This window comes from Cuculus canorus, chromosome 3 (genome assembly GCF_017976375.1).
Source record: "Cuculus canorus isolate bCucCan1 chromosome 3, bCucCan1.pri, whole genome shotgun sequence".
NCBI classification, from domain to species: Eukaryota; Metazoa; Chordata; class Aves; order Cuculiformes; family Cuculidae; genus Cuculus; species Cuculus canorus.
This window is the reverse complement of record NC_071403.1, coordinates 76,612,043-76,639,513: the sequence shown is the minus strand read 5'-3', so window position 1 is coordinate 76,639,513 and position 27,471 is coordinate 76,612,043. Positions and strand designations below refer to the sequence as shown.

The 27,471-nt window shown below is 39.5% G+C and overlaps 1 protein-coding gene across 1 annotated transcript in view; it reads left to right on the top strand.

The window, feature by feature from the left end:
* The window catches only part of ZC3H6 (zinc finger CCCH-type containing 6), a 31,880-nt gene extending 4,522 nt beyond the window's left edge, over positions 1–27,358 (top strand). The window contains exons 2-14 of the mRNA XM_054062278.1: positions 7,986–8,166; positions 9,013–9,138; positions 10,389–10,644; positions 12,546–12,667; positions 15,007–15,123; positions 16,602–16,715; positions 17,234–17,341; positions 18,115–18,365; positions 18,964–19,484; positions 19,754–19,993; positions 22,121–26,217; positions 26,360–26,525; positions 27,234–27,358. Coding sequence (XP_053918253.1) covers positions 7,986–8,166; positions 9,013–9,138; positions 10,389–10,644; positions 12,546–12,667; positions 15,007–15,123; positions 16,602–16,715; positions 17,234–17,341; positions 18,115–18,365; positions 18,964–19,484; positions 19,754–19,993; positions 22,121–23,619 — 3,535 coding nt within the window. The 3' untranslated portion in view covers positions 23,620–26,217; positions 26,360–26,525; positions 27,234–27,358. The remainder of the gene's footprint in view (positions 1–7,985; positions 8,167–9,012; positions 9,139–10,388; positions 10,645–12,545; positions 12,668–15,006; positions 15,124–16,601; positions 16,716–17,233; positions 17,342–18,114; positions 18,366–18,963; positions 19,485–19,753; positions 19,994–22,120; positions 26,218–26,359; positions 26,526–27,233) is intronic.
* Positions 27,359–27,471: the final 113 nt, after the last annotated feature.

Genomic DNA, 27,471 nt, shown 5'->3' with positions numbered 1-27,471 from the left:
GAGCAAAAGGGCTAAAGATCTCCTGTAATCTGTAGCTGCTATTGTCCAGCCCGGCTGCTCTCCCAGTCTCCCTTGCCATAAGGCATCCATCCATCTGTGGTTAAACTTGATGACTTTAATGTGTCTCTTTTATTCTACCTGGTGCTTTAATTCCCTGCGCCCACATGTGTGTAGTTTGGTTAGAAAATGTTTACTTAGAACTGGTTATAGAGATTTTTTTTTTTTTTTGTTAGTTAATCTCCAAAGAATGTGTTCATGTTAAATTGAAGTTGTGTGTGATCACTGGATGCAACCTTGTAGTGATTTATTGTTTTTTTCAGCGTGATTTCGAAACTTGCTTTGTCATTAAGAAACCAGGAAGCAAAGAGAGAATTGCTCCCAGATATGCCCTGTGGGCAAGCAAGGCTTGCTTGCCATCCAGCAAACATTGCAGGAGTGGCAAAAACACTGCTAGCTCACCTAGCTGTTACTCCTCATCCTCCTGGGCAGCAGGAGGTGGCCTGTCTGAATTTTTGTGATTTCTTCCACCATAGTAAATCCATGAGAGTGGAGATGGTCAGGTGATAGGTGAGCTTTCCACAAGTTGCTCACTGGCCTACAGCACCACCACAGGAAGCTATTTTTTGGCATGCCTTACTGCTCTCTCGCTTCCTTCCCCTGTTTTGTGGGAACACAGTAGCTGTTAGAGCCAGCCCTGGGGATGAAGGCTTGTGGGGATAGGACCAGGGAGAGCGGGTATAAACTGGAGAGGGGGAGATTTAGACTGGACATTAGGAAGAATTTCTTCACTATGAGAGTGGTGAGACACTGGAACGGTTGCCCAGGGAGGTTGTGGATGCCCCATCTCTGGTCGTGTTCAAGGCTAGGTTGGATGGGGTGTTGGGCAGCCTGATTTAGTGGGGTGTGCCTGCCCATGACAAGGGGGTTGGAACTAGATGATCTTTAAGGTCCCTTCCAACCCTTACTATACTATGATAGTATGAAAGCAAAACAGAGGTTAAAACCCCCAGGCAGTCTGGTCTGACTTTTTCATGATAAAAATTTCACTGCCGGGCTGTAGATAAAATAACATCACATTTGCAGAGTAGCCAAAACTAATGGGTAGGTGAAAAGTGCCTTAAGGGACCTGCATGACATTGTCAAAGAAGCCAGTACCAGTTCTTGGTAGACATTGGCTTGTGTTAACTGTGAAAACACCTTCTAGTTTTGTAGTTATTTTTCTTATTAATTCATAAATTCTTCAGTGTCACAGTGCGCTAGGACAAATATTTTTGTGAATTTTAGCCCTCTAAGAGCTTTAGACGTGATTTTTGTGACATCAAATTGCATCTTGAGTTATTGTGGTCTTCATGGTATTATAAATCCAAAATCTTACCTGTGAGAGTATTGAAGATTCATCACGTGGTAGTGAGCAGGCTAGAAAGTAGTCATGTAATAATAATGAGAGATAGCTGTGTACGTTCATGCAGTCACAAGTGCTGCATAGCACCGTGGTTTTCTAGATGTGTTGCCCATGGAAAATACGTGCGGGAGGGTTACACAAAGCAGTAGGAGAGTATGAGGAGCTAGAATAGAGGGGTCAAGGGAGAAATCTTCTTTGGGGTACTCTGAAAAACATGTCCAGAGGAAACTAGGGAGAAAAAAATGTCCTGGAGGGGTGTAAGGTTTTTTCACCTAGTCAATCTTGACTGGTGTAAAAAACACTCAGGTAGTTTCCCATCAGTTTAGGCTCTGCGCTGCATTATGTGTCTGTATCACAGATATTTGAAGGTCAGCAGAACAGGTGAATGGTGCTGTTAGCAGTGACTGTATATTATGGGCTGTTAGCCTGTTGTTTCTATATGAGAAGATGAGTTTTTGGACATCCTGAATGTTTTCTGATAACCTGTCTCTTCTAGAAGGAATTACATTAAAAAGAGGATAAGGGTTAACTTTAGGAAGAAATAGATTTTATTTTCTGTTTGGACAGTAATATTAAGTTCTCACCAGAAATTAGTAGTTTCCTAAAAATAATTTATTACTCAACGTGTTAGAGATCTGCTCACGTATAAAGTTTGCATTCTTTCTCCTGTACCTTTTCCATGTACAAGAAGTAAAAGGAAGATGTTTTGCAGCCTTTAATTTTTTTTCTACTGATACTTTATCTAGTCTCAGTAATGTGTTTGGTAAGTCTTGGCTACTTATATTCAAGGCTTATTCTAATAAATAAAGTCAAAAGCATTATATTTTAAACAAAAATGGCATTATTTTTAAGTAAGACCTTTCCTCAGCTGTGAAACAAACCTACAAAAAATGGACTAAGATAATGTTTGATGTTAGGGATTCACATTTTGGTTGTTTGATCTTGTTCATCTAAGTTCTTAAAACATAGGAAAGTATGGTTCTTGTGTCACACCTGCTCTGTCTGCAAGTATGCTAAGTATTTCTGCTAGGAAGATTGGAATAACAGTCCCACAGGGAGAAAAGCCTTTTAATTTTCTTAAAATATTTCAGAGCTATAATCATCAGTGTGCTGAGAAAACGCATCATGGACTTACCAGCTTGAGTTGTAACTCTTATTTAAAAAATACTCAGAAAGGGCAAGAAAGGTGAGGTAAATTGGAGTTTGAATGCTGAGAGTTAAAATGTAACCACTAGAGTAATGGTGAGTTACTCTAAGCCTGGCTTTCAATTTCCTTAACCAAATATTTGCATAACTGCTCTTTCAGTGATTTCACCAGACTGATTCTGTCTGAAAAATAATTTGTCTTCTGTGCCTTTCTAATCCATTTTAGAGATGCTCTAGAAATACACTTGGGACAGTGGAAATGCTTAATGGCTTTGGTTTCGCATAGCCAGCAAGCTCCAAGTATCTGGGGATTGTGGAAGAGGGAGTGATCCATCAGTGATTTTAGTTCTTTGTCTTGCATTTGGAGATGAACTGTTTTTTTTTTCATGTGTGCCCAGTCCTTGTACAGGGCCTCATAGGAAGGACCATGCCCAGTATGCTGCCATATACTTATTTAGGATTTGTTTAGCTCATGGAGTCTAGGTGGTGTTAGTTAATTTTGCATCTCCTATGTTCTGGATTGCAAGATTGCATTTGCTGTCCCATGGGTTCTGACAAATTAGTAGAACCATATGGCAACTTGTTTTAATCATTCAAGTCATCTGAGGCTCTTAGTAAAGCAGTTCCAGTGGGCCAGGCAGCGATATCTAAGCACCTCTAAGCAACTTCAAAGGGGTGTTGAATGAAGATGCTTTTGTTTCTCTTCCAAAAGGACTTTAAATACCCTAGGATTGTAAGCCTTGGTAATGCTGGCTGAGATGTCTAACTAGAGGCGAGTTAACCTCTTCTGTTGTCTTTGCGAGAATTTTGTACTGCAGCTCTGCACTGAAATAGGTCAGAAATTAATTTCTGTTAATTTGAAGACATATCAGATTTAGTTCAGTCTTTGAAAATACAAGGATAGAATCTGAGAAAATAACACATGGCAGAAGTTAAAAATGGCCAGTGTTTGCCCCTTCAGCGCAGAGGCTCTTTTTGACTCCTGAGGTATGTGTTGTGTAGGCATCTTAAACTGTCTTCATCCCTCACAGATTGTTGGCATTATTTCAGTGAAGATTCTTTTTTGTGGTCTGTTGTTTTGTGGGATAAGGTAGTTGAAAGAAGCGGATCCTGAAACAGACAACAAAATTATACTTCCTTTCTAGATCAAGAAAATTTTGAGTCTTGTGTGTCAGGTATTTCTAGCAATAATAGAAGCAAACTAAGATAGTTTGTAAGCAAGAGGCTGTGCTTTGCAAAACAGAAATTCATATTCTCTAGTTACATCAGTGTTGTGATTTCTTTGCTGTAGATACTGCCAGAGGGAAAGCAACCTAACACTAAGACGCGTTTCCTAGAAAATCATCTGCTGGTGTGTTTTTTTTCCAGACCACATCTGTTTGTTGGCTTGTATTACTCATAGTGGAAAAGGAGGTAGTCTTGGTTCATATCACTGAAAACCCGAAGCCAGGTCTGTGGCATAAATGTAGGAAGTGGACTTCTAAAAGGTTCTGCACCTGCTTTCTAGCATATAGCTCCAGTTCGGATTTTAAGTGTGGGACAAAAAGCCTACAAAGCAGAAAGCGGTTTCTCCCCTATGACTTCCTGTAAACTTTATTTGAAGACTAATTGAATTATTTCCCTGCAATGAGAAATTTTTCACCATTATCCTTTCAAACCATATTTATCTGGTCTTTTTTTTTTTTTTAACATTCTTGCTGTTCAGTGCTTGGAAAAATCTAGGATGTTGTGGAAAGAACTCAGACATTTGGGAATTAGAGGACTTTTGTAACCTTACCTTTGAAATGTAATTCAAAGGATAGTGTTATTGAGATTCTGCATGATTGTTTTGACTAGAAAGTTATTCAAGTCCTGGATTCGTCTGAGAAGTGTAAATACATGACAGCAGTTCCCAAAGGAACTGGTAACTGGTAAATACCTTATTTCCCAAAGAGCATTTTCAGTAGGATTTCACTTAAGAGGATATTTTAATTGAGTAGATATCCTTGAGAGAGCAAATTTAACTCACTTTGTCAAAATCTGAAATACTGTTTTTTTCTAGTAGCTGCACGTGCTTGATAAATATTTGCATTTCAGTTTGATTAGGCACACTTTATTAATTATCTCCTGGAAAGATGTCACACATGCTTTCTTGGGATATTACATGAGGTACTGCAGAATTTGGCAGGGAATGCTGGACATAATGGACACTGGTATTTGAAGACAGATTTATTTTATGTGTGGGGTACGTATTCAGAAGATCATTTCTCATCTAAAGAATGGAAGTATCTTGGTGCTGCGTTCTTCTTTGTGAGACAGTGTAAGGATTCTGTGTGAGCAGATCTCCATGAGCACCTTGTAAAGATCACATAAAAATGGGTTCTGAAGCTGCCTCTGTACTTCACATTTGGTGCCCACTTGGTAGTGGGCTTACCTTTATTATTATAATTGTAATTGCTATTATTTATTTGCATTATTTATTCAAAAGTTCACTTTGGCTTCATAGCTTCCTGTTGTTTTATATTTGCAATATACAATAATGTCCTTTTCGAAGTGTTTCCAAGTAAATGTTTAAGGCCAGAAGCAAAACTGCTGACCACTGCATTTGCAGTGCAGCTAAACTTAAGACATAGCAGTTGAGCAGTTTTCCTTACCTTTTTTCTAAGTTCCGTTTTGTTTTCCGGAACCCACAGTTGTATTTGGTGTGTGAGAGGGAACAGCCATGCCTTTAATGGGCTTTTTTTCTGTGAATTTGTTCAACCCCTTTCTGTGTCTGCTGCTATCTGCCTCAACAACTGCCTTTGGCAAAGTCCTAAAAGTTCTCTTGCTACCCGCTGTGAGCTTTCTTTTACCACGCATCAATGTGAGTGATTGTCTTTAAATGACACCTTCTGCAATCTGCACCTTTTGTTCAGAGTAAATTTGGGGGTTTTTTATACCTATTTTTTAATATTTTGACATTTGGAAGTTTCTTATAAACTTTCATAGAATCACAGAATCACTGAGGTTGGAAAAGACCTCTAAGATCATTGAGTCAAACCGTCAGCCCAACAGCACCATGCTTACTAAACCATGTCCTAAGGGCCACATCTATACACGTTCTGAACACCTCCAGGGATGTGGACTCCACCACTTCCCTGGGCAGCCTCTTCACCAGTGTCCTCCTGGTAGTGAGATGCTGAAAGCTGAACATAGTATTCAAGGTGCAGCCTCACTGTCTTTCTAGTCCTATTACTTCGCAAAACTATCTTCAGTACTTGTCCAGAAGATTATTTTCTTCCATGTTCCAGAGTATTTTTTTCAGTTGCTAGTCAGGCAGGCTGCCTTTACAGTCCCCTAATGTAATAGATCATGTAATAAAGCGAAGCATCTCTCTTCATGAGCCTGAGATGTATATAATTTGTCTGCGTGGTTGCAGTGGGCTACCTCAAGATTACAGAAAAGTGTTGCAGTTGCTGTAGGAGCTCACCAGTAGTTGGGAATTAAAAGTGTAGAGGTGGTGTCTTGAAATTGATGAATTTTCTTAGTTTTGTTCCATAACCTTTATGTGAGGTTTTTGGTGTTTTTTTTTGCATTGTGGTTGTTAAAGAGTGTTTAGTTCTAAGAAGTTGCAGGACATGTGAAGTGGCAATACAGCAGTCCTCCCCTTTTCTTCTTCCTTCCATGTTCATTTACTCCTCTTACAAGAAGTCAGACCTTTGGGTGGCTTCTAACTTCTTGACCATTGTCTTCTACTGTGGAGACTCGGGTCTTTTGGTTCCTGGTGAGTTCTTCCCCCTTCCTACTATTCACAGTCCTTTGAAGTAGACAAGAGTTAATCATTAGGTTAGCTAATACGTTCTGAATACTGGACTGAGGTGGACAAATTGTAAGGCATTTAAATATAGCCTAATTACTCCTTCTGTCTTAGTACCTTGTACTGCCCCCCGCACTACTGTGGCCTTGGTTTAGATTGGTTTTTTATGTAGTTTTCTAGTATCTACAGGCTTTTCCCTTTACTGCCCCCACCATCTGCTGAATCTGGTACATTCATAGAGAGAGGGTTTCAGGCACCACAGGACTGATGGCATTTTCAAGCAAACTCCATGTAAAAAATCAGGACTGAATTTCCATAAAGTTCCATGATGCCTGCAAAGGCTGAATTCCTGAAGCAGTGATAATGTAGAAATAACTACATAGACCCAATTATAAACGATTAAAAGCAGTAATTTTTTGCACTACCAAACCCCAGCAAGTACCAGATACTAGAAGGGGAGTTTGCTGCAGCAGTCTGTCTGAAGTATAGATGAGAAATAGGTTAGCTGGTGTTTTGCCAGATGTTTCCTTCATGGCAAAATATTTTCAAGGTTGTTATTATTTGGGTCAGTAGACAAAACATGAAATATTTAGAGTCCTATATAACAATAGAAACTTTTTCCTTGAAGAGAAGCACAAGCTGTTCTGTTATTTCGGCTACCAGCACTTAAAGTATTACATTTTATGTATCTTTTTTAGTCATCCTTTGGTGTTATTCTGCTTTAAAGACTTCTGAGACAGTCGCATTTGTGTGCAGAAGTTACATTCACATGCATATTGTTCCATTTACACTATTTATTAACGTATGAAACAACTCCCTACAAATGTCATCGTTACATTTTTTAAAAAGAAAAAAGCTATGCGGAGTAGCTTAAAAAACCAGCATCATCGGGTGTCTGTGGTCTGTTTTTAGATTCTAGGAAATGAAATTGAAATGATAACTACTCCTTTCTTGTCAGCTGCTATTACTAATTCCTTTTGAAGGCTCCTCTTAATCGCTAAATTAATTATTTTTCAAATTGCTCTTGACTTGGCACTTGCAACCTCAATATTACAGATCCATCTTTAGTTCAGGAGCTGATGTGTTGAAGAAAATGTGCTTGTATTACTGTGCATTGTTTTTCTTGTAGTGCTCAACTGCTTTTTTAATTATTGCTACTTTTTTTACTATATGAATGTTGGAGCATTTTAATTGCCTTTAATTTTGACCATATCTGTTCTGCAAATAGAGCAACATAAAGTCATAATTGTTTTGGGAGTATTTCCAGAAATTGTTAAACTACCTCTTCAGTTTGAAATGTGTTTAAGGGCAGGAGAGTGCTTTATATGAAACCAGGGTTTTTTTATATAGGTTAGAGAAAACTGTATAAGAAGAGACCGTTGTTCTGAGAAGTAAAACAAACACATAGTAGTTTTTAAACTTTAACTTTGCAGTGCGTTTCAAGGCTGTTAATGGCTTGCTTTCAATTTTTCTTAATAAAAGGGAATTCTAAAATCCTAGTAGTTACGGGGTTGTTAAGTGTATTAAAATGTATATGCATGTTTACAAAAATAAAACTGGTGGAAAGAAATACTGGGTGTGTTTGTTTTTGGTGTGCTGTTGGACAGATGAGATTGATAATAACATGTAATTTTATTGTATTAATATTGTTCCTACCTACAGAGAAGATGGAGAGCTAGAAGATGGTGAGATAGATGATGCAGCGTATGAAGATGTGAAAGAACATGGTACAAAAGGTGATGATAAACAGAAAAATGAAAAAGGACATAGAAAATCACGGAAGAAACGCAAAAAAGAGAAAGAAAAGAAAAAATCAAAAAGGAGAAGACGGGATAAGCATAAGGTTAGGAAATACAAACCCAAATATTGAAGGTGCTTTTTTTAATTCTAGGTTTCCAGGTTTAGACAAGGATCCAGGAAGTTAGGGAAGAAATCTAAAGTAGTTTTATTGCTATTTAGGCCGTTTTAGGATGCTGAGTGCAATTTTTGAGATTCCTATCTTACCAATGCATTTCAGTATTAAAGAATTTGTTGAAATAGACTTTTGACATGTTGAAGTTTGTATTCACACATTTCAGTGACAGTGGGGTAAGAGACAATAAATCATTAAATAGTGCACCTGTAGTACATTTCAAATGATAGTTTGAATAACTACTTGTTAGCTTTGGAAAATTAAACCTGAAGGTCCTTTGCTAAAAATCACAGAAATATAGTTTTCTTTTAGGGTTTTCCCTCTCAATTTTCTGCAAAACAGTGAACAAAGTACTTGTAGTGTTGTAACAATGATTTTTTTTCGCAGCAGAAAATGACAGGGTCCTAATAACTTTTACAGGCATATGCAAGTTTCTGGCCATCTTCCAGATTTGTTAGCCCTCCAGTAGCATCCCTGCTATGTCGTAAAGAAGCAGGGCTCAGGGACACCCGTAGGAAGCTGCTATAACCCAGAAAAACCACATAGCTCTCAGTGTTTACATTCAGAAGCCTCATCAGATCAGATCTCTTTCTTTGATAAAAAAGAGTGGGTCATCAAAGAGTGTGCTTTTTTTAGCTTCAGAAGCAGAGGATTGTGAGAATTAGGAAAATATTTGCTTTTATTGGGCTGACGCTTCCTTAAAGTATATACACAGCAGACCAGTTACACAGAAAATTATACAACAATGTCTGAGAACTATTTTCTTCTTTCTTTCAGCATAACTCTCCTTCCAGCGATGACAGTTCAGACTACAGCCATGACTCTGATATTGAGCGCTCAGAAAGATCACATAAGAAAAGTAGCAGCTCTTCATACAGAGATTATGATTCTTCGTTCAGTCAGGTAGCATTTTTTTAAACTGATTTCTCATGGCTTTACTTAGGTGTAATTTAAATAGTGCAAATGTAAATGATACAATCCTCAAAGGGTGACTTGATCGCAGTGCCCATTTTCTGAGGTTTAAATTTAATAATGCTTTTAATTGTCTTAAATGCTTTAAATTGGGAGGGGGAAGATTTAAATTAGTTATTAGGAAGAAGTTCTTCACAGTGAGGGTGGTGAGGCACTGGCAGAGGTTGGATGGGGCCTTGAGCAGCCTGATCCAGTGGGACGTGTCCCTGCGCATGGCAGGTGGGTTGGAACTGGATGGGTTTTGAGTTCCCTTCCAACCCAAATCATTCTATGATTCTATGATTGCAGGAAACACAACTAGTTCTGTTCTCCTTGGGTAGATTTCCTATTGTAAAGCATTATCTGTTGCATGAATGTAGGTGGTGTAAACAAGCCTGATATTATTTTTAACTCCATCTGGCAACAATTAAGATATCTTTATTGTTGCCTGCATTGGATTTAGACTGTACTAAGCGGGAACAGCTCTTGAAAAGCCGCCTTTAAATATCTAGCATTGATTCTAATTTCCTGTAGTTCAGTTTGTCCCGGCCTTGTTCAGTCTGTGCAGCTCAATAGTCGTCCAGAGACAGTGGGTGAAATAGAATGCCATTCTCTAAAACTGTGATAGAGCAGGTGAAGACTTAATGAAACTCCAGAGGAAAGGAGACTCCTTTTAGCCTGATACTGTTCCATAAGCCTCTAAGCCAGCCAAGTTTATTAACAAACCGAAGATCTGGTCTGCAGAAATTGTAGAAGGGAAAGTGCTGGCTTAAGAGTAGCCATAAGAAGTGTTTCATCCTGACTGATAGAGACAGGACAGATAGCATCATGTGTGTCCGATATTGTCAGGATTGGAGGTCATGAGGGGAAAAAAGTATTTTAATCATAGTTCATCAAGGTAGCACTTCAAATTGCTTAGGTTAAAATGCTTTGTCAACCTCACTGAGAAGTTTTCTGGAGTATAGATGTTGATGCTGTTCTTTTTTTATCTTTTTTTTCCAATTCTGATGTATTCAGAATCAAAAGTAGTAATTTTTACTGAATACTGATTTTCACTGTGTGTTATTGATGCTTGTTTGTGCAAGTCTGGTAGACAGTGTGCCAATAAAACAGCATAAACCAGTTTGTTTTGCAGAGCAGTTTGCAGGGATGTTTTCTGAAATATTGAGTTGCTACTAAACAATGCAATGCTTTTTGCACAGCATGGACACGTATCAGGAAATTACATGAGTTCACAGAAAATGCAACATAAAAAAAATGTGAAAAGTAAGGAGTATGATGACTACAGTCATTACAGTGATGAAAACTTTGGTAATTATAATGAGGAAGAAAAGGATGAAGATTTTGCTGATCAGCTTAAACAATACAGGCAAGCTAAGGAGACCTCCAGCAGTGATTTAGGACCTCCATTTGCAAAAGAGCCGGTGAAAAAACAGGGGATGAAAGGGGTCCAGAAAGGTAAGGTAATTTGAATTGTTAACGATAGTAATGAATGGTGGCAGCAGTTGTATTGTGCATAAATTCAGCATGTTTGTCTCAAGAGCTGAGTGAAGTAAGCTGTCTCGAGAGCTGAGTGAAGAAAGCTGCCAGTGGTGGCTTTGGTATGAGTTTGCAGTCTCCCATCTGTAAGTGATACTGCATTCATTGTGAAGGAATAATATTGTGTGGTTGCACTGATGCATATATTGAATAAAAAGATCAGGTATCAGATAATGTGTGCGTAGTAAATAAAGAAATAAATCCCTATTAAAAAGCCAAGATCTTTGTTTGATTTCTTACTGCTTGAGTAAGAAATCATAGAGCTGTAAAGTGGCTTTCTGGTGTAGTTTATGAAAGTCTGAAATGAGACTTGATCCAGGAGAAGGAATGTAAATATGTTGATTCTGAAATCTAATTTAGGCCCTTTTCCCCCCAGAAAAGTAGGTATCTAGAAATTTTGATAGGTGCTTGAGTACTTATATCAGTATGCCCCACAGATAAGCCAGTATCCTTTTCTTTTTCTTTATACAACTTTTCTTGCATTCAAAGCTGGGCTAATACAAATGCTGGTGAAAAACTATTCCTCTAAAGCAATGTATTCCTGAAAAGGTCCTGCTGCCCTTATTTCAAGCCTTAGTTATGCAAGCCTGGTTATGCAAGTGTTCTTGTTTGTACCTTTCACTTGGTGTCTGACCATTTCATTACCATTGGAGTGCAAGTCAAGGAGCCAGCTTACATCTCTAGCCTCTGTTCTGACTCCCCAGTCATCTGTATTACTGCATATTGCCCTGGGCTGTGGAAGGCTCGGCAGTGAAGACAGTGCACACCATTGACCGAGATAGCCTGATCTACCACCTAGAGACCCTTAACTTGTTCTCATCCCTTTCCCTATGTGATCAAGTTCTCATCTCAGAAATTGTCTGTTCAGTTTGCAAAATTTTCTCCCTTTAAGATTTTGTCTCCTAGGCAAAATTTGAGCAGAGTTTTGTATGACAATATGAATACTTTATTAGTTCTTGGGAAGATAGTGTGTGTTAAACTGTCTTTCATTTACTACAGTGAAAATTTATTGTGTTCTGCTTTGGTTTGCAGTAAAATAAATTGGGAAAAGATTGGCAGAATCTTTTTAGCTGACACAGAAATGGCTTTTGATGTGCTGCTGCTTGGTAATACTGCTTCAAAATCTGAGATAAAGTCAAGGTGTTTTTGCTGGAATCAGCCTCGCTGTCATGGGGTGGCTACCACCTGAGTCAAGCATGATGCCTACAGAACTTTCTAACTGGTTTTCTTTGGCTTTAAATTGATGAGATAGCAGATCATGTTTTGGTGGCTCTAGTTGAGGCCATTACTCCTGGCATGCTGGTAGCTGGATAATTACCCTCCTGAGGCTTCCAAACAGTTACCATTAAATGGTTTTATATTCAAAGCTGTTCTGTCATATTCCTTAGGTTGTGATCTCGGATTTCTTGCATGTTGTGACAGTGAAACATGCACACGCATCTGGGTGCTGATTGTACTGGCTTGTTCCGTGTTCAGAAAGTGGCCAAAAAGCACAGAATATTTCAAATATTTGGGCTGCTTAGAAATAACATGTCTGCACTTCTAATTATGAAGTGCTGCTTTGAATGAGATTAATTTTATGTTCAGTGTGTCAGTCAGCTATTGATTTGAAGAGCTTTTCAAAGAGCAGGCAGTTGCACAGAATTACGGTTGGCTGGTATAGTTGTACTTGCCAACTCCTGATTCAAAGTAGTTATTTAGGAATTCAGACTGCAAAAAGGCAGATACTAAGTTTGTTAGAGTTTTCTGTATTCAATGTCACTAGATAACCGTTCTTTTACTTTCTGAGGTCATTTAAAGAGGTCATTGCTGTTTTTCAGGTATTTCTCAGAGAGGTAATAATTACAATGTTGGTCGAGGGCGTGGAATGCAAAAGAAATTGAAACGTAAGGATCGTGGAAGAGGAAGAGGGGGCAATAAAGGATCTGACGGCTTTCATGAGGTACATGGAATTAAAGCTGAATTCCTAATGTAGTTGTTTAAAATGACTGGATGCTTTGCTTTAGTAGATGAGTATTTAAAAATACATACCTTTACACTTCTGTCTAGAAAATCAGTACCATTTTCCAGTGCTCAATGTACAAATTATAATTGATAACTTAATACCTAATTTTCTTGTTTTTCTTGGAAATAGGAAAAACTAGCAGAAAGTGATTTATGAGCTTTGATTTTAAATGGTGCATGAACTTCGATGTTAACTGTATCTGAAATAAGGTGTTTTGCTACTGCCAGTTCGCCTCAGATTTTTCAGTAAACAAAATGGACACCTTCACAACTTTTGCCAGTGAATCCTGGGGGATTCTCCTTCTCTTTCCATAGCTGTGACTGTGGAAATGGAAATATATGTGACTTCGGTTTTCATTTAGTAATTCTTTGCACAGGAATTAGAGACATAGTGTTCAGTAGTGCCGCAGTATTCGTAAATTTCTCAATCCAGTCTTCATTTACATGAAAAACAATACAAAATTGATTATTAATGGATCAAATCCAGCCATGGCTGAAAAAAATTATATAACCCAAATCATATTTAAGTCTGTATACTGCAACTAAAATGTCTGTGGTTTTCCTCCATCCTGCACTCAAGCATGCACATGGCTGGCTTCTCACTAATGTGGTGATGTAAAATTCAACCATGTTTGTTTTATCCTGTGTTCTCCAGCTGGTCTAACTCTCTGGGACTCGTGGGTGGTCCTGGTCAGATTTTCTTTTCCCTGCCCTGCATGTGGTAGGGAAAAGGATAGCCATTTGATGTGTTAGGATGATGCCCCGTTTATAGGACTCCTCGTTCTTGTTGCTGCCCTGTCTTCCAGTGCTGTCTCCCAAGCCGTGGGGAAGGGTGGAATCAAGGCGGCGGCTGTAGGCAGGTCCCAGCAGGGCTGGGAGGCAGAAAACAAAGCTGGGCTTCTTGCTACAGCGAAATAATGAATCCTGCGATGCAGGTGTTGAGCTGTGTGGCGTGGTAGGGTAACCACTGAGACTCCTGACCTGCACAGTGACGTGCCTGGGATTCCTGGGGATGCGATGGGAGGATTTCAGCCTTCCTTGGGCCACTGTTTCAAGTGCTTTGTGGCGTGGGTCGGTCACTGGTTTGCAGTCTTCCCAGAGAGGCTTGTGACATTGTGTTCATGTGATATTTGCATTCATCTTGAAATGGATCAGTTATTAGATTCAAATGTGCTCTGTCTGAAGCAGCTGAGGTTTCTCTGGAGTTAATGTGTTCAGAGTAGGAAATGGATCTCGACTGATCCAGGAGTGACATTTCTAGCTCAAAGATTTCTGTTTCTCAATATCAACAAAATGCGCTAATCATTCTTAGTGTTAATGGTTTGTGACATTGCTTAATCTGCTGAGCAAAATGAGACCAGACGCTTGATGTGCTGATGCTTGTGTGTGCTCACGGTTCAGTGTGATGACTTTGGAGAACCACATCCATTCTGTTCAGTATTTCCTACTCAGCAGTCAGATCCCTGTTCACTTGTGAAAATTCTATCACCAGGTCAGTAGGCAACCACACAGCACTGCAAAGAAAATGTTTGTTTCTACCCTTTGTTGCAGTGGCTGTCTGCGTCCATGACTTCAGTAGCTCTGCCCTCCATGCTTGTCCCAGACTCTCTAGTTAAATGAGTTTAATGAGGTTTCTTTAGTTTATCTCAAGTGCAGATGCCATGTGGTAATCAAATCACAAGACAGAACAATTATTTGCCTCATCAGGTACATAGTAATTCTTACGTGTTCGATCATGACTGAACTGTGCTTCCTCTCTCCTTTGCCTCATAGTAGAAGCAAACAGGTTATTTTTCTTCTAATGGGAGAAGAAAGAAAATAGGTAATCTGGAGATAACGATCGCGTGAGAAGCACCTAGAGGGGAAGGATTGGCAAAGTGTAGCCTTATGGTTAAGACAGTGATCTGAAAGCCTGGATGGTTACTCAGCTTCTGGCTGTCTGCAGAGGTGTCCTTTACCAGGGGTTGGTTGGCACTGACTTAGTGGGTGCACTGTTGAATGAAGTGTGGGACACTGTCCATTCAGTGAAGTTATTTGTGTCTGGTTTTACTGTAAAAAGTTTCTGAATTGGTTGCTTTTATAAAAAAACTGTATTAAAGCAGCTGAGTAAAAGTATATGTGTTTACCTGTTATGCTGTGGGTATAACAATTTTAAGAACCTAAATCGTGGTGTAGTAAATCACATTTTGGGGGAATTAGTGCACCAAGTACCCTCTAACATTTTTTGCAACTGTTCTTAATAACTAAACATCAGTGGGATGTTAATTTTTCTTACAGGATGGCAAACCAGTGAAGAAATGGGTTAATATGAGTCAGGAGTTCATAAATCAGCACACAGTGGAACACAAAGGCAAACAAATCTGTAAATATTTCCTTGAAGGGAGGTGTATTAAGGTAATTGTGCACTGTGTCTCTTGGTCTGCTTCTTTGGAAGGGGAGGAGATGCTCTGTTCTTTTATGCTTAAGCTGATGCAAAGAAAACTTGTATGTTGAAACTCAGCGTTTTGAATATTTGTAGATAAATGCCAACAGAAGTACTTGGAGAAAAATATCCTCTCCTGTTACGCATTTTGAGCTCTAAGAAATCTTATTTAAAATTATTGTGTTTGCTTATTAATATATACAGTAGAAACATCTGCAATAATATCATAAACTCACACTGACAGTATCAGTTGTAAATATATATAAAATCTTACTAATATGGGTGTAAATAGGCAGTGATTTCTGCATGTGTAATTTTCTTTAATACGTTATTGCTAAGTTTGAAACATTGAAGGAATTGCTTAATTATGCAAAATTGTTTCTCTCCCTAAAGTAAAAAGTAGGGTTGTAGCAATAGTTCCCCTACCAAAGTATCATCTTCCTTCAGCTAGCAAGTGGAAGGCAGCAGAAAGAAGAGAAGCTATTAAGAGCAGTCAGCTGTCAAGCAAAAGCCCTATCAAGATAGTCTGGTTTTACATTAAAAAAATGCTGTTGCTTCACTTGGAAGCTTCTGCTGCTGTGGAGTTGAATCTTCTGATGTCAAACTAGTTCAGTCAGTTAGAAAACACACTTAAGAAAAACCACATGCTTCTCGAGTGAGTGAGTGCGTCATTTATATTTGGTTCCTCTGTTTATTTAGAGATAGACCGTTTTCTGTTTCTTTTTCAAATAGTGAAAGTAAATGTGAAAATTCGTATGCTTTTTTCTGAAACTGGGAGGAATCGAAAATGGTGCATTTGTCTATTTTAATATGCTGTACTCAGTAAGATGAGTATTTGCTGCCACCTTCAGTTTTAAAACAAATGGCTGAAAGAGCACAGTACATTTTTCATGACAATAAATACAAAAAATAAGCAAGAAAACTCTCCAGCAAAGTAATCCTAATGTTTAATGTGGTATGGTTGATGTAAACTTGATACTTATTTGGACTCCGTTATACCTTCGTTGAAGAGTCTTAATACTTTCCTTGCTGGATTTTTCTAAGTTCTCCCTCACACTCTTAAAACGGAGTCAGGTTTTCTGATCAAATGCATATTGTCTATATGGAAAAGAATTTCAGTAAAGCATTTGTATATATGCCTTTTTAATGCGAATTGCTAGGTGGAGGCAGAGAAAAGAATGGTAACGTGAGGCCAGCTTGTTTTCTGTGACTGCTGCATATATTCCTGATTGGATGGCTATTCAGGAATTCTTGCTCTGTATCCAGGCCCCTCTGTTCACTGTTTTAAGGGACTTTTATAATACACTTCTATGTTAGTAAAGATAAAAAGTTTAAATTCCACTAAGGAGGATGTTTTTCTTTAAATATGAGGTGGAATTACTTAGTATTTGAGATTGATAATGTCTTTTCTTGTTTGTTTGTTTGTTTATTTATTTTTATTTATTTATAGGGAGAGCAGTGTAAATTTGATCATGATGCAGAGATTGAAAAGAAAAAGGAGATCTGCAAGTTTTACATACAGGGTTACTGCACCAAAGGAGAGAATTGCATTTATTTGCACAATATCCTTTAAAAAATATACTCAAACTAAACTAAAAGTTTGTATTTTATTTAATGCAAGTGATTTTTAAGGATAACTAGTTAGTTTTTTAAGAGACTATGCCAAAGACTATGTAGATTTGCTCCAAGAAGATTTACTTTTCTGCTCAAATACTTAGGAGTAGAAAATATGTATAAATTTACTTAAGGATTGGTCTTAAGGATTTTTAATGTTTTGAAAGATAAAACCAGTTGAAGTTAGATGGATTTGTCTGTATACTTTTAAAACCCTAATCTGTTTTTGTTTGTTGTAAAGATCAGTCTGGAATTGAGACCTTCATCTTTTAAAAATCGCAATTCTATAATCAAATAAAAAAGTAATACTAAGGCCACAGTAATGTAATTAATAGAATGGTAAGCAGAACTAGGAGGCAAGTTGGTTATTAGCTTTCAAAATTCTCAACTTATTGCTTTGGAAAGATCAAGTACTAGTGCAAACTGGAGATCAGCCTTTGTTAGGAATCCTTAATGCATTGCTTACATGAATTCCCTTGCAAGTTCTACCACACAGGAGCAAAATGCTATCAAGGAGATAAGTGCAAATTTTCTCATGCTCCCCTGACTGCAGAAACAAAAGAGCTGTTGGATAAGGTGAGCAATTCTTAATCTGTAAACACTGTGTTTGTTTCTAGAATGAATAGGGGGGAGGCTGCTAGAAATTATTGTGGGATTCTTAAGGAGTATGATGCTAAACAGTAATGATGTTAAGCTTCTCTGTTGCTCTTCAGCACAGTAAGTCTGTGACCAAGTTCAAGGACAGGAATTTCACAGTTATTTTTCAGCCATATCAGACTCATTTTCACAACTGAAGCTTCTGCCCGTGGACTTTCTTTTGCATCCCTTTCAATGGAAATCTTTGTGTACTTGTTTAAAAAGAAGTATGGCTTTTATATTGTCTGCCTTTAGCTGCCTACAAGTTAGATATCATCTATCTGACTTCTGCACTAAGGGTGGGGAATGGACTGAGGTGCCTCCTCTGAGTGGTTTATGAAATCTTTTGTGTTAAGTAAGATATTTGTGTCTCTTTCCCATTACTGTACAACAGGCCTTAACAGAAAAGCGGCCTGAATTTAACACAAGAAACATTATGAATCTTAGAATGAATCCTTCAATTCCTGTCACTTAAAATTACTGTTTGAAGGATGTGGACTTGTGTGAAATTGTCCTTTCCTGACTAGAGAAGTGATTTTGTTCCTGGCTGTAAATTGATGTCCTGCGGAACAAGCAATAAAGGATTTATAATTCATCTGAGTTTGATGTCAGTGTATAGGAGTATTGTAGCAGGTAATTATATTTAAATGGGAAATGCAAGATTAAATTAAATGCAAAATTAATGAAGTGTTTGCTGTACTGCTTTGTTCTAGGTTTTGAATAATGAGGAAGAGCCACAAAATGAAGATGAGAAAGAACTGGAGGAACTCAGAAAGCGTGGCATAGTTCCTCTCCCTAAGCCACCACCAGGTGTTGGGCTTCTGCCAACCCCAGAGCAATATCCGTTTTCTGAGTCTGATATGGAAAATTATCAAGATCCTTCAGGAGATTATAAGAAAATACCATCTCTCTTTGAAATAGTTGTGAAGCCTACTGTGGATTTAGCACACAAAATTGGGAAAAAGTAGGTGTTAGAATTTTGTGTAGGACTCTCCTTAAAATGTGGCTGCATAAATATTTAAACAATTATGTTAGTTTCTGACAGAAACATATAATTATGAGTATATTGCTAAGATAATGATCTGTCAGATATTTGCTATCATAATTATTTACTTATTTAATGTTTTCCATAGGAGAGAACTTACTGAACCTTGACCTTCTGGAAAGTCACTCCATTGGCTTTTGTTTTGGCTCTGTGCCTCTGTCCGTTTGCAGGCTGAGCAAAGTTTTGTATTCAGTTTTTTCTTGACCAAAGCCAGTCAACACTCCTGATGGAGACTACTGGTCTTGTGATGTTTAAAACTCTTTAATTGCAGCAAACATCCAGTTCTGCGTGTGCTGATATTGAAACGACGTTCTACTTCCAGACAAGCTCTGTCATGTGTAATGCATACAATTACTGTCTTTGAAAATTATTTTGCTTCTTTCAGGTTTTTATCCAACTTACGATCAAATAAGTACAGACAGACATCTCTAAGAGTGAGGAGAGGGGAGGAGATAGCTAATAGGCTATTAGTCTTTGTAGATGCAAAATGCGATTCACTAATTTTCTTTGCCTACAGGCCGCCGACCTTCTATAACAGTGGATCACCTCCGAGACAACCATTCCAGGGAAATGACCCCCATTCTCAGCATATGTATAATCCAGGCTCAAGTCCAGGGCCAGGACCTGGCATGTCACAAGGACATAATGGACCGCCAGTGCACCCGGGTTCTCCTGGACATCATCCATGCACAGGGCCTCAAGGCCCAGGAATGCCACAGAGTCCGCCTATGCAGGGTGTTCCACCAGGCTTTCTCGGACCCCAGAACCAGTCTGGTATGCCTATGCAAGGACAGCAGGGCGGTCCACCTCTCACACCACCAGGGCTCGGTGGATCTTACAATGCCCCAGGAGTTCAAGGACATATGGTGAATATGCCAAGAGAGAATCATTGTCCTCCAGGGCCACAATACCAGCAGATGCCTAGTGAACGGCAGCCGAATATGAATTACGAGCCTATCCAGAACCCAGCTGATTTCTATGACAATTACTATTCTCATCAAGCTGTACATAACTTCCAGCCAGCTAATAACTCTGGTGGTAAGGACATTAAAAGGTTCCTTGATATGGTGCTTTGCAGTTGTGCGGTATTGAAACATCATGGCTCCAAAGCTGAGCAGCTAAAAGAGTTTTGGATAGAGAGACAAACCTGCTGGGATATCTTCAGTGTATAGGCTTTTTCAGCTGATGCTTTCCAGCCGTGTCATATATGTCACATTAGTTTTGCTTGATTGTGTTTTACGTTTTTATCTCCTCTGCTGTAAAAGCTCGTATGGGTTAGCTGCTAATTTTTTTTTTCTGTACTGCAGATGGCACGTGGCACGGAGAATTTACAGATCACCAGGCTCACCTAATGGCTCAAGAGTCACATCAAGGTGGAAGTGAGTCAGACTGCATGAGTAGCCATATGGGCCATAAACCAGCCATTAATGTACCGGATTTTCTTCCAGCAATGCAGAAGGCCCTTTATGCAAGACTTAGTCAAAAGCATCAAAGAGATGGAGACTCTGTCAGCAGCCAGGGTCAGAGGGCAATGAGCAAAGATGAAGGTAAAGATAATATTGTTAGAGTTCCAAACATACTTACTTGACCATATATTAGCAAAACAATTAGCAGAACAAATCTGTGACTTGGGTTTTCATTACATTCCTATTCACAATTATTGTGAATGAGCAAGTACCAAATCAAATAATGTTTTCAGCTGAATATACTTGCTTTCATTTTCAGCTTGTTCTAGGATTTTAGTATAGGCTTAGCTGTTGCATTCCAGTTCAAAGGAGAAAGAACTGGATAATTTTTGGATGTAGCTCACACTTGTAAAAGGTTCTGTTGTTGATAGCTCAATTATTTATTCAAGCCCTTGACTGAAACACAAAGGTTGTTATTTATAACTGCCAGTACTGCAAGTGCATCTTAGTGTTTACTCAGTTGTGCCACTTGATCATTTTTGCATATTTTTATGCAAAAATGAGCAGTACTTTTTACCTCTGTGATATCTGAAATATGCAGTGTTTAATCTGAGTGTCTCTCCTGTAACCTGGACAATGGAAAGCAGTAAGCCTGCTGATCAGATTCAGCCGCGTGGAGTACGTTTGTCTCTTGGCCTGCTTCCTGCTGCGCCCTTTTCTGAGGCTGCTAGGCTGTTTGACCAGCAATGCACCTTCTGTCCGACTGAGAGGCAGCTGCTGTATCCAGTGTTTTTCAGGACATTGCCAATATAATTCTGATCAAATGATGAGAGAGATCTGGAGTTGCAGCCCTTCAGGCTGCGTACAAAACCAGTGACCTGAAGTGAACTAGTCTGAACTGAAGACCTCTCGCTAGTGCTTTAGAGTAACTGATACTCCTTTCTAGAGCACTTGCAGAAAGCAGTTTAATGGAAAAATGTTCCTGTTAGCTGCCTTCTTGTGGCTTCACCATGTCACTTCCTGTTCTTGAATGTTGTGTGGTACAGGAAGCATTGAGGAAATGCACATTACTGAGTTTTGACTTCATTTTTCATTTTACTGAGCCAGAATAGACCACCAGTCTCCTTCAGGCTCAGGTTATGGGCCTGAGCACACAGCTGTGTTGATAAGGCTCTCCTGAGGATACTTGACAATTTAGCTTTTAAAAGGAAAAAAGAAAAAAATGAACTTTCTGAATCTTGACCTTGCCCTGAAACCTTGTGATTTGATGCAGCAGCAAATTACACATTTATAGTTTACCTGCTTTTAAGACCACTGTATGGTGCCATTTTACATCTCATTCTGCCGCCTCGCAATGAAGGTCAATTTAATTGATTTTATCATGATTTTTAAATGGTTTTTAACTAGTACTGGTAGAAATAATTGTTTGAAAGCAGGTTATTTTCCCAGTTTAATAATGACAGATATCTAGAGAGAAAGCAGTGGAATTTAGAGTCATAGAATCATGGAATGGTTTGGATTGGAGGAGACCTTGAAGGTCATCCAGTCTAAGCGCCCTGCAGTGAGCAGGGACACCTTGCACTGCATCAGGTTGCTCAGAGCCATCCAGCCTAACCTTGAATATTTCCAGGCATGGGGCATCCGCTGCCTCTCTGGGCAGCATGTGCCAGTGCCTCTCCACCCTCAGCAAAAAAAATTTCTTTCTAATAGCTAGTCTAAATCTCTCATTTTTCAGCTTAAAACCGTTACCTTCATGCTATTGCTCCAGGCCCCGCTGAAAAGTTTTCCCCCATCTTTCTTTTAAGCCCCTTTAAGTATTGAAAGTCCGCAATAAGCTTTCCTTGGAGTCTTCTCTTATCCAAGCTGAACAACCCCTACCCTCTCAGCCTTTCTTCATAGGGCAGGCGTTCCAGGCATTTGATCATTTTAGTGGCCTCCTCTAGACCTGCTTCAACAGTTCCATGTCCTTCCTGTGCATGCTGAGAATTCTGGAGCTGGATGCAGGTGTGGTCTCACCAGAAAGAGTAGTTTAGGAATACAGCTACAGTTATGTCAGATTTTGCTTATGTTAGTTGTGGTTGTGTCAGTTTTTAATTTAAATTTATTTTTCTCGTTTTAGATAACAATTATTGTAATATAGGGAGTGATATCTTAATATCAGGCCTTCTCAGTTTGATTCTACTGAGAAGTTACCCTTTATTATGAGTAAACATGTTGTATTCCTTGGTGATAGTTTGCTTGAATATTCCTTTTTTGTTGTTGTTTTAGATGACAATGTCAACTGGTATTCCAGTAGTGAAGAGGAAGAGGGGAGCAGTGTTAAATCGATACTAAAAACCTTAAAGAAACAAAGTGAAAACTTTAGGAATCTACAACAACATTCCACAGAGCAGCACATGCTTGGTATTCCTACTGATCCAAGGCTGGCAAAAGAAAAAGGTGCAGGGCCTCAGGCTGACCCGAGACTTCGAGCCTCTCCAAGGTCCAACCCCAGAAAGCCTTCAGAATCCACGTCCTTGGACCCACGGCTTGCACGAGATCCCAGGATGCACAAGGTCAGTGAGGGTGGTCGTGCCAGCTCATCTCTTGGGGCAGCAAAGTTAGATTTACACCATGCGCACACTGGAGTTAAAGTCAAGCAGAAAGGGGTGGATGATGATGAAGAGGACTCAGAAAGAGAACTGAGAGAACGAGCTTTTCTGATACCGTTGGAACCTTTGCCTGGTGTGACGTTAAGGGATCCCCGATCTCAGCTTAGGCAGTTCAGCCACATTAAAATGGACGTTACCCTGATGAAACCAAACTTTGCTAAGCATATTGTATGGGCACCTGAAGACTTGCTCCCAGTACCTTTGCCTAAGCCTGATCCTGTCTCTTCAATCAATTTACCTCTCCCTCCGCTCATTGCAGACCAGAGACTTAATAAACTAAGGAATTTGAAAAATGATCCCCATCCAAATGCAATGCCAGCTGACCCGCGACTAGCTGCCAAGGCAAAAAACAGCTTAGCGGGCAGGAGTGGCTATTTGGATCCGTCTGCAGAGTCGCATGCCAGTAGCTCAAGCAAATTAGGAGATCCTCGCTTACAAAAAAACGTTGATCCCAGGCTCCACAGACTGTTGAGTACAGACACGCATCATGGAGTTACAAAGGATTCACACCCTCCGAAGTTTGACCCCCGCCTGGCCAGATCTGCTGCTGGCTCATCGCAGCCCACAGAAGCTGCGACTGCTAAACCTGACCCAGACGCTCTGCCTCCATACGCACCCAAATTATCATCGAGTGGTGTCAAGCTGGGAACTCCAGGCTCGATACTGAGCGGTATTAGTTTGTATGATCCGAGAGATCACAGCTCATCATCGGACACAGCTCCAGCTAGTTCAGGAGAGAACGGAGAGAACCAGAAAAAAAGTATTTTGAAAAATTCTGGTAAAAATGAACCCAGTCTCTCAGAAGATTCCTCACTGCAAAAGGCTGCCTCGAATGTGGAAAAAACTACAGAAGGATCCACGGAAGCTACTTTGGATAAAGCAAACAGCACCAGTAAATCTCAGGCTAAACACTCCAGCGCTGCACCTGCGGTGCATAATCTTCCTATCCAAGCTTTATCAGGATTAATCAGACCACAGTATAGTGACCCGAGGCAGGTCAGACAGCCTGGACAGGTAACTCAAACACAGGAAAATGATCCAAATGGGGAATCAGATGATAAGTCATTAAAAGATGTTTTCAAGACTTTCGATCCAACCGCTTCACCGTTTTGTTAGCAATTGATTTTAAGTCTTTTTACTGTTGTGAATATTGCAGTTTTCTGCTGTTTTGTAACTGGTTTACCTCTTTGCTTTATTTATTTTTAAATTATAATTATCAACACTTTTCAGCTGCTAATCTCAGAACCACATGCAGTTATACAGTATGCTATAGTGTTTGCAAAGCTGTGGTATTTTCTATATAATACTTTTCCAATTTCAGGGAGACTAATAATTGACATGTAGAAAAAACCCATGTATTGTGCTAGAGCTGATAAAAGCACTTTCATTGTAAATAAGTCATTAAGAAAGCCCCAAGACCTGTATATGTGTGAGCTGTCTCTTTCATAAACAACATTTAGATATGATTGCCACATTTGTATGATTGTATAGATACAAGCAATATTATGTACATTACTGTGAGAGACACTGTTTGACAAGGATTGTCTGACGTATCAAGCCAAACCTACTAACTGATTAAATCCTACGTAAATGATTTAAAAAGGAAAATGTTGATCCTCCTTTTCAGATCAGTTGATGTAAGACATTGACAGTTTTTATTCATGCCGTCAATATTCTTAGTGTAAAAGAGACCTATATCGCATATTGAGGATTAAAAATGTCATATCTTTTAAAAGTATTTTATTCTATGCTGTATATAGAAATTGTGAAGTACATAAGTAGAAAAAAGTTACTGTTAAAAGTGGAGAATACTTAAGTTGTCTAATACAAGAAAAGGTTTTTATTTAATTTTTTCACGCATACACAATTCTGATTAGTGCTCTAAGTTACATTGTGGTGTTCATGTATTTCAATGTATTTTTGTATTCAGCTGCTTAATTTGTATTGCTTTTTTTGTATTGATGTAACTACAGTACTTGTATTCATGGTGTCTTTATGACATTTTTAACAAAAAAATTAAAAAGGGTACAGTTAAAATCTGGTAATGACTGTGATGTTGACATGTTTGTAGCTGGTTCAGCACCGGGGGAAGGGCAGTGGGGTGTCTGAAGGATGAAGGTGACTACAGCTGGTTTTAATACAGTCACTACACCGCTTTACAGTTAGACAGTAGCGGGTTTTTAAACTAACCTTGTAGTGAATCCCAATGGAGTTAGCTTGCTGTGTGGTTCCAAGATCAGACTGCTGACTTGGAGAAAGTCGTCATTCTCTTACTACACTTACCAGCATTGCTATGAGAAATGTCATGCATGTTCTTTAATTTCTAAAGATGTTGCATGCCGAGAGCACAACTGTCTCAAAGCCTCTCTTGTTTTGCGTTTTGGGTTGCTTTTTGTATAGGGAAAATGTAGTCGTACCTAGCTAGCTACATTTACAATAAAAAATTGCCGTCTGTTCAATAACAATCTGATTCCCGCCCACTTGGAATGTTTCTTTATGTTAAGTGTCCTCCTTGGTGGATGTTTTCTTCTTTGTTTATGTTTGCTGGCCCAGGTAATGCTTGTGAGTGGGACAGTGTAGTGTTTATGACGACTTGTGTGGGTTTGGTTTCTTGTACCTGTGAGACAGTGATCCAGGGTGGAATTGAGATGTCTTGCTTTGATAAGCAGAGCCTGGATGAATGGAGCGAAGCTTCTGATTTCTACATGTGCCAAGACGTGGCAGAGGAGACATTGCTGAAAGCAACAATGGTTTCAGTTTGCCTTCCTAATTTCCCAGTGTACACATTGTATTAATTTTATGATACTCTGAATCATGCTCACTCAAAATAATTGAAAACTAGGTAACAGACACAAAGCTTTGTTGTTGATTTGGAGTGATCTATTAGTCCTCCATAAGTACTTCTGATTACTTCTTCATCTGGTGATGAGTTTCGCTGTTCAAGAATTTCATCAGAAAACCAAGCCAGCAGAATTTGACAGCAGGGAAAAACAAATAGTTTGGAGACAGCTCATGGATTGATAGGGGAACAAAGAGAAAGAGGGACAGTACGGAAGCCAAATGCGTGGTTTCACATTTAGATGTGAAACTGAACTTCAGCTCCACCTTGAAATTACTGCTTCCTGTAAGCTGGTGATGATGGTGTCATCACTGAATTAGATTCTGTGTTTTTTTGAAAGTACTGGAAAAATAAGAGTCAAAGGAAAAGGTTTGATTCCAAGAACAAAACTACATGCTTTACAGCTGAGGTAACTGAAGGATTTTGAGTGGTTTGCCATTGGCCTGGTTATGGACCCATTTGGAGTGGCAGGGTGTGTTCTTGTAGGGGACCCAGAGTGCTGGCTTCTCACCTTGGAGATGCTCTGCTATCTCAGTATCTTTAATACAATACAATTCTTGACTGTAAAAGTGCTACAAAGTAAGGAGCAAGGGTAATCTGAAAGGGGCCGGCTAGTCCTTGCAGACCATTGTCTCAATGTGTAACTGCCTCCTTCCTTCCTTCTTCCCACATCCAGCTGTACCCAGCCAGGAGGTCCCTGTGGGGCTTCCCTGCTGTGGTGTGAGGGTCTATGGGCTGCTACTCTGCATCTTTGCTCATGTGTTCTTGCTGGTTTGTTCATTGCAGATTTCTTGCTGGAGTTTTTGCTTCCTCTGGTGTGCCTGCTACTACTGTGCACTCTCGAAATGCGGAGAAGGTTCATTGCTACAGTGCAGGTACCAAACTACCCTGTACAGGGAACGTGTTGGAGCAGGCAGGTGGGGACAGGCCTGTCACACGAAGGTGGGCTGGAATGGGCTGTAGCCACCAAGCAAGTCAAGTCAGATCTGTCGTGTGTTTTGATTGTATATTTTGCAGGGGAGTCTTGTTTCCGTCTCTACCGCACATGCAGTATGCTGGCACGGAGCATTGTTTCCCTCAGACACTTGCAACTCCTACCCCTGAGGCTGTGAAGCCCAAGTGTGGACAGCAGTTACAGGAGCAGCTAGTATCATTGGTCCTGGATACTTGGGAAGCCTGTGAGGTGGGTGATCATCAGCAGTGAATGTTTTATTCTGGGTAAAAGAATCCTGGGGCTGAGAGGGATTTGGGGAGAAAAGTCTCATTTCTCTGTAGGCTGCAGGATCTGCTGAGTCACAGGCAGCAGGTGAGACAGTGTTCCTGCTCCCGATAGCCCCAGAGATGTGAGAAAGTAAAATGTCTCTGATCTTATCTGTTCTCTGTGCTTCAGAAAGACTGAGCATTGCTAGATCACCACCACAATAAAAATACTCACAGAGAGATTTCAAGTATCCCTAGGTAGCCTGTTTTAGTATTCTACCCTAATGAAAAGACTCTAATGTGAATCCTTCATATTACAAAGTAAATCAATTTATTCTTGCAAAGTAGAAAATACTTAAATGTGCTCCTGTTTTGTGTTTGAAAAGTCAGTGATCCTATCCCTTAGTCTTCTTGCCCACTCAGTTCTTTCCTCCAGCTTTTGTAGTGCATGTTGCCCTCTGAAAGATGTATTTTGTGTATGACCTCCACCCAGCATGCTGGCTCTTCTGCAGGACTACATTATCTCTGTCTGCCCTTCCAGTGCAGCATTTAGGATTGCTAGCCCTAGAAGAAAAGGGGATGGTGGCTAAAAAGGTGATGGTTGCAAAAAAGGTGATGGTGTGCTGAAGAGCATGGCCTGACGAAAACATCCCATCTCTGAGGCTTTCTTATACAATTCAATTATTTACAGAACCTCCTGATCTTTCCCTCCAGCCAGATTTGCTGGTGTTGGTACAAGTGCTTTCCTGCATCCTTCTGCTCACATCTTGGGCACTGAAGAACACAGAATAACTGGCAGGTATTGAAAGTGATATGAAGGTACCTCAGCAAATGCTCTCTTCCCTATATCAATGTTCATGACTGACTACATAACAGAGCTGTCTCACAGCTGGACAGGATGTGCATTACATGAATAAAAAAAGATTTAA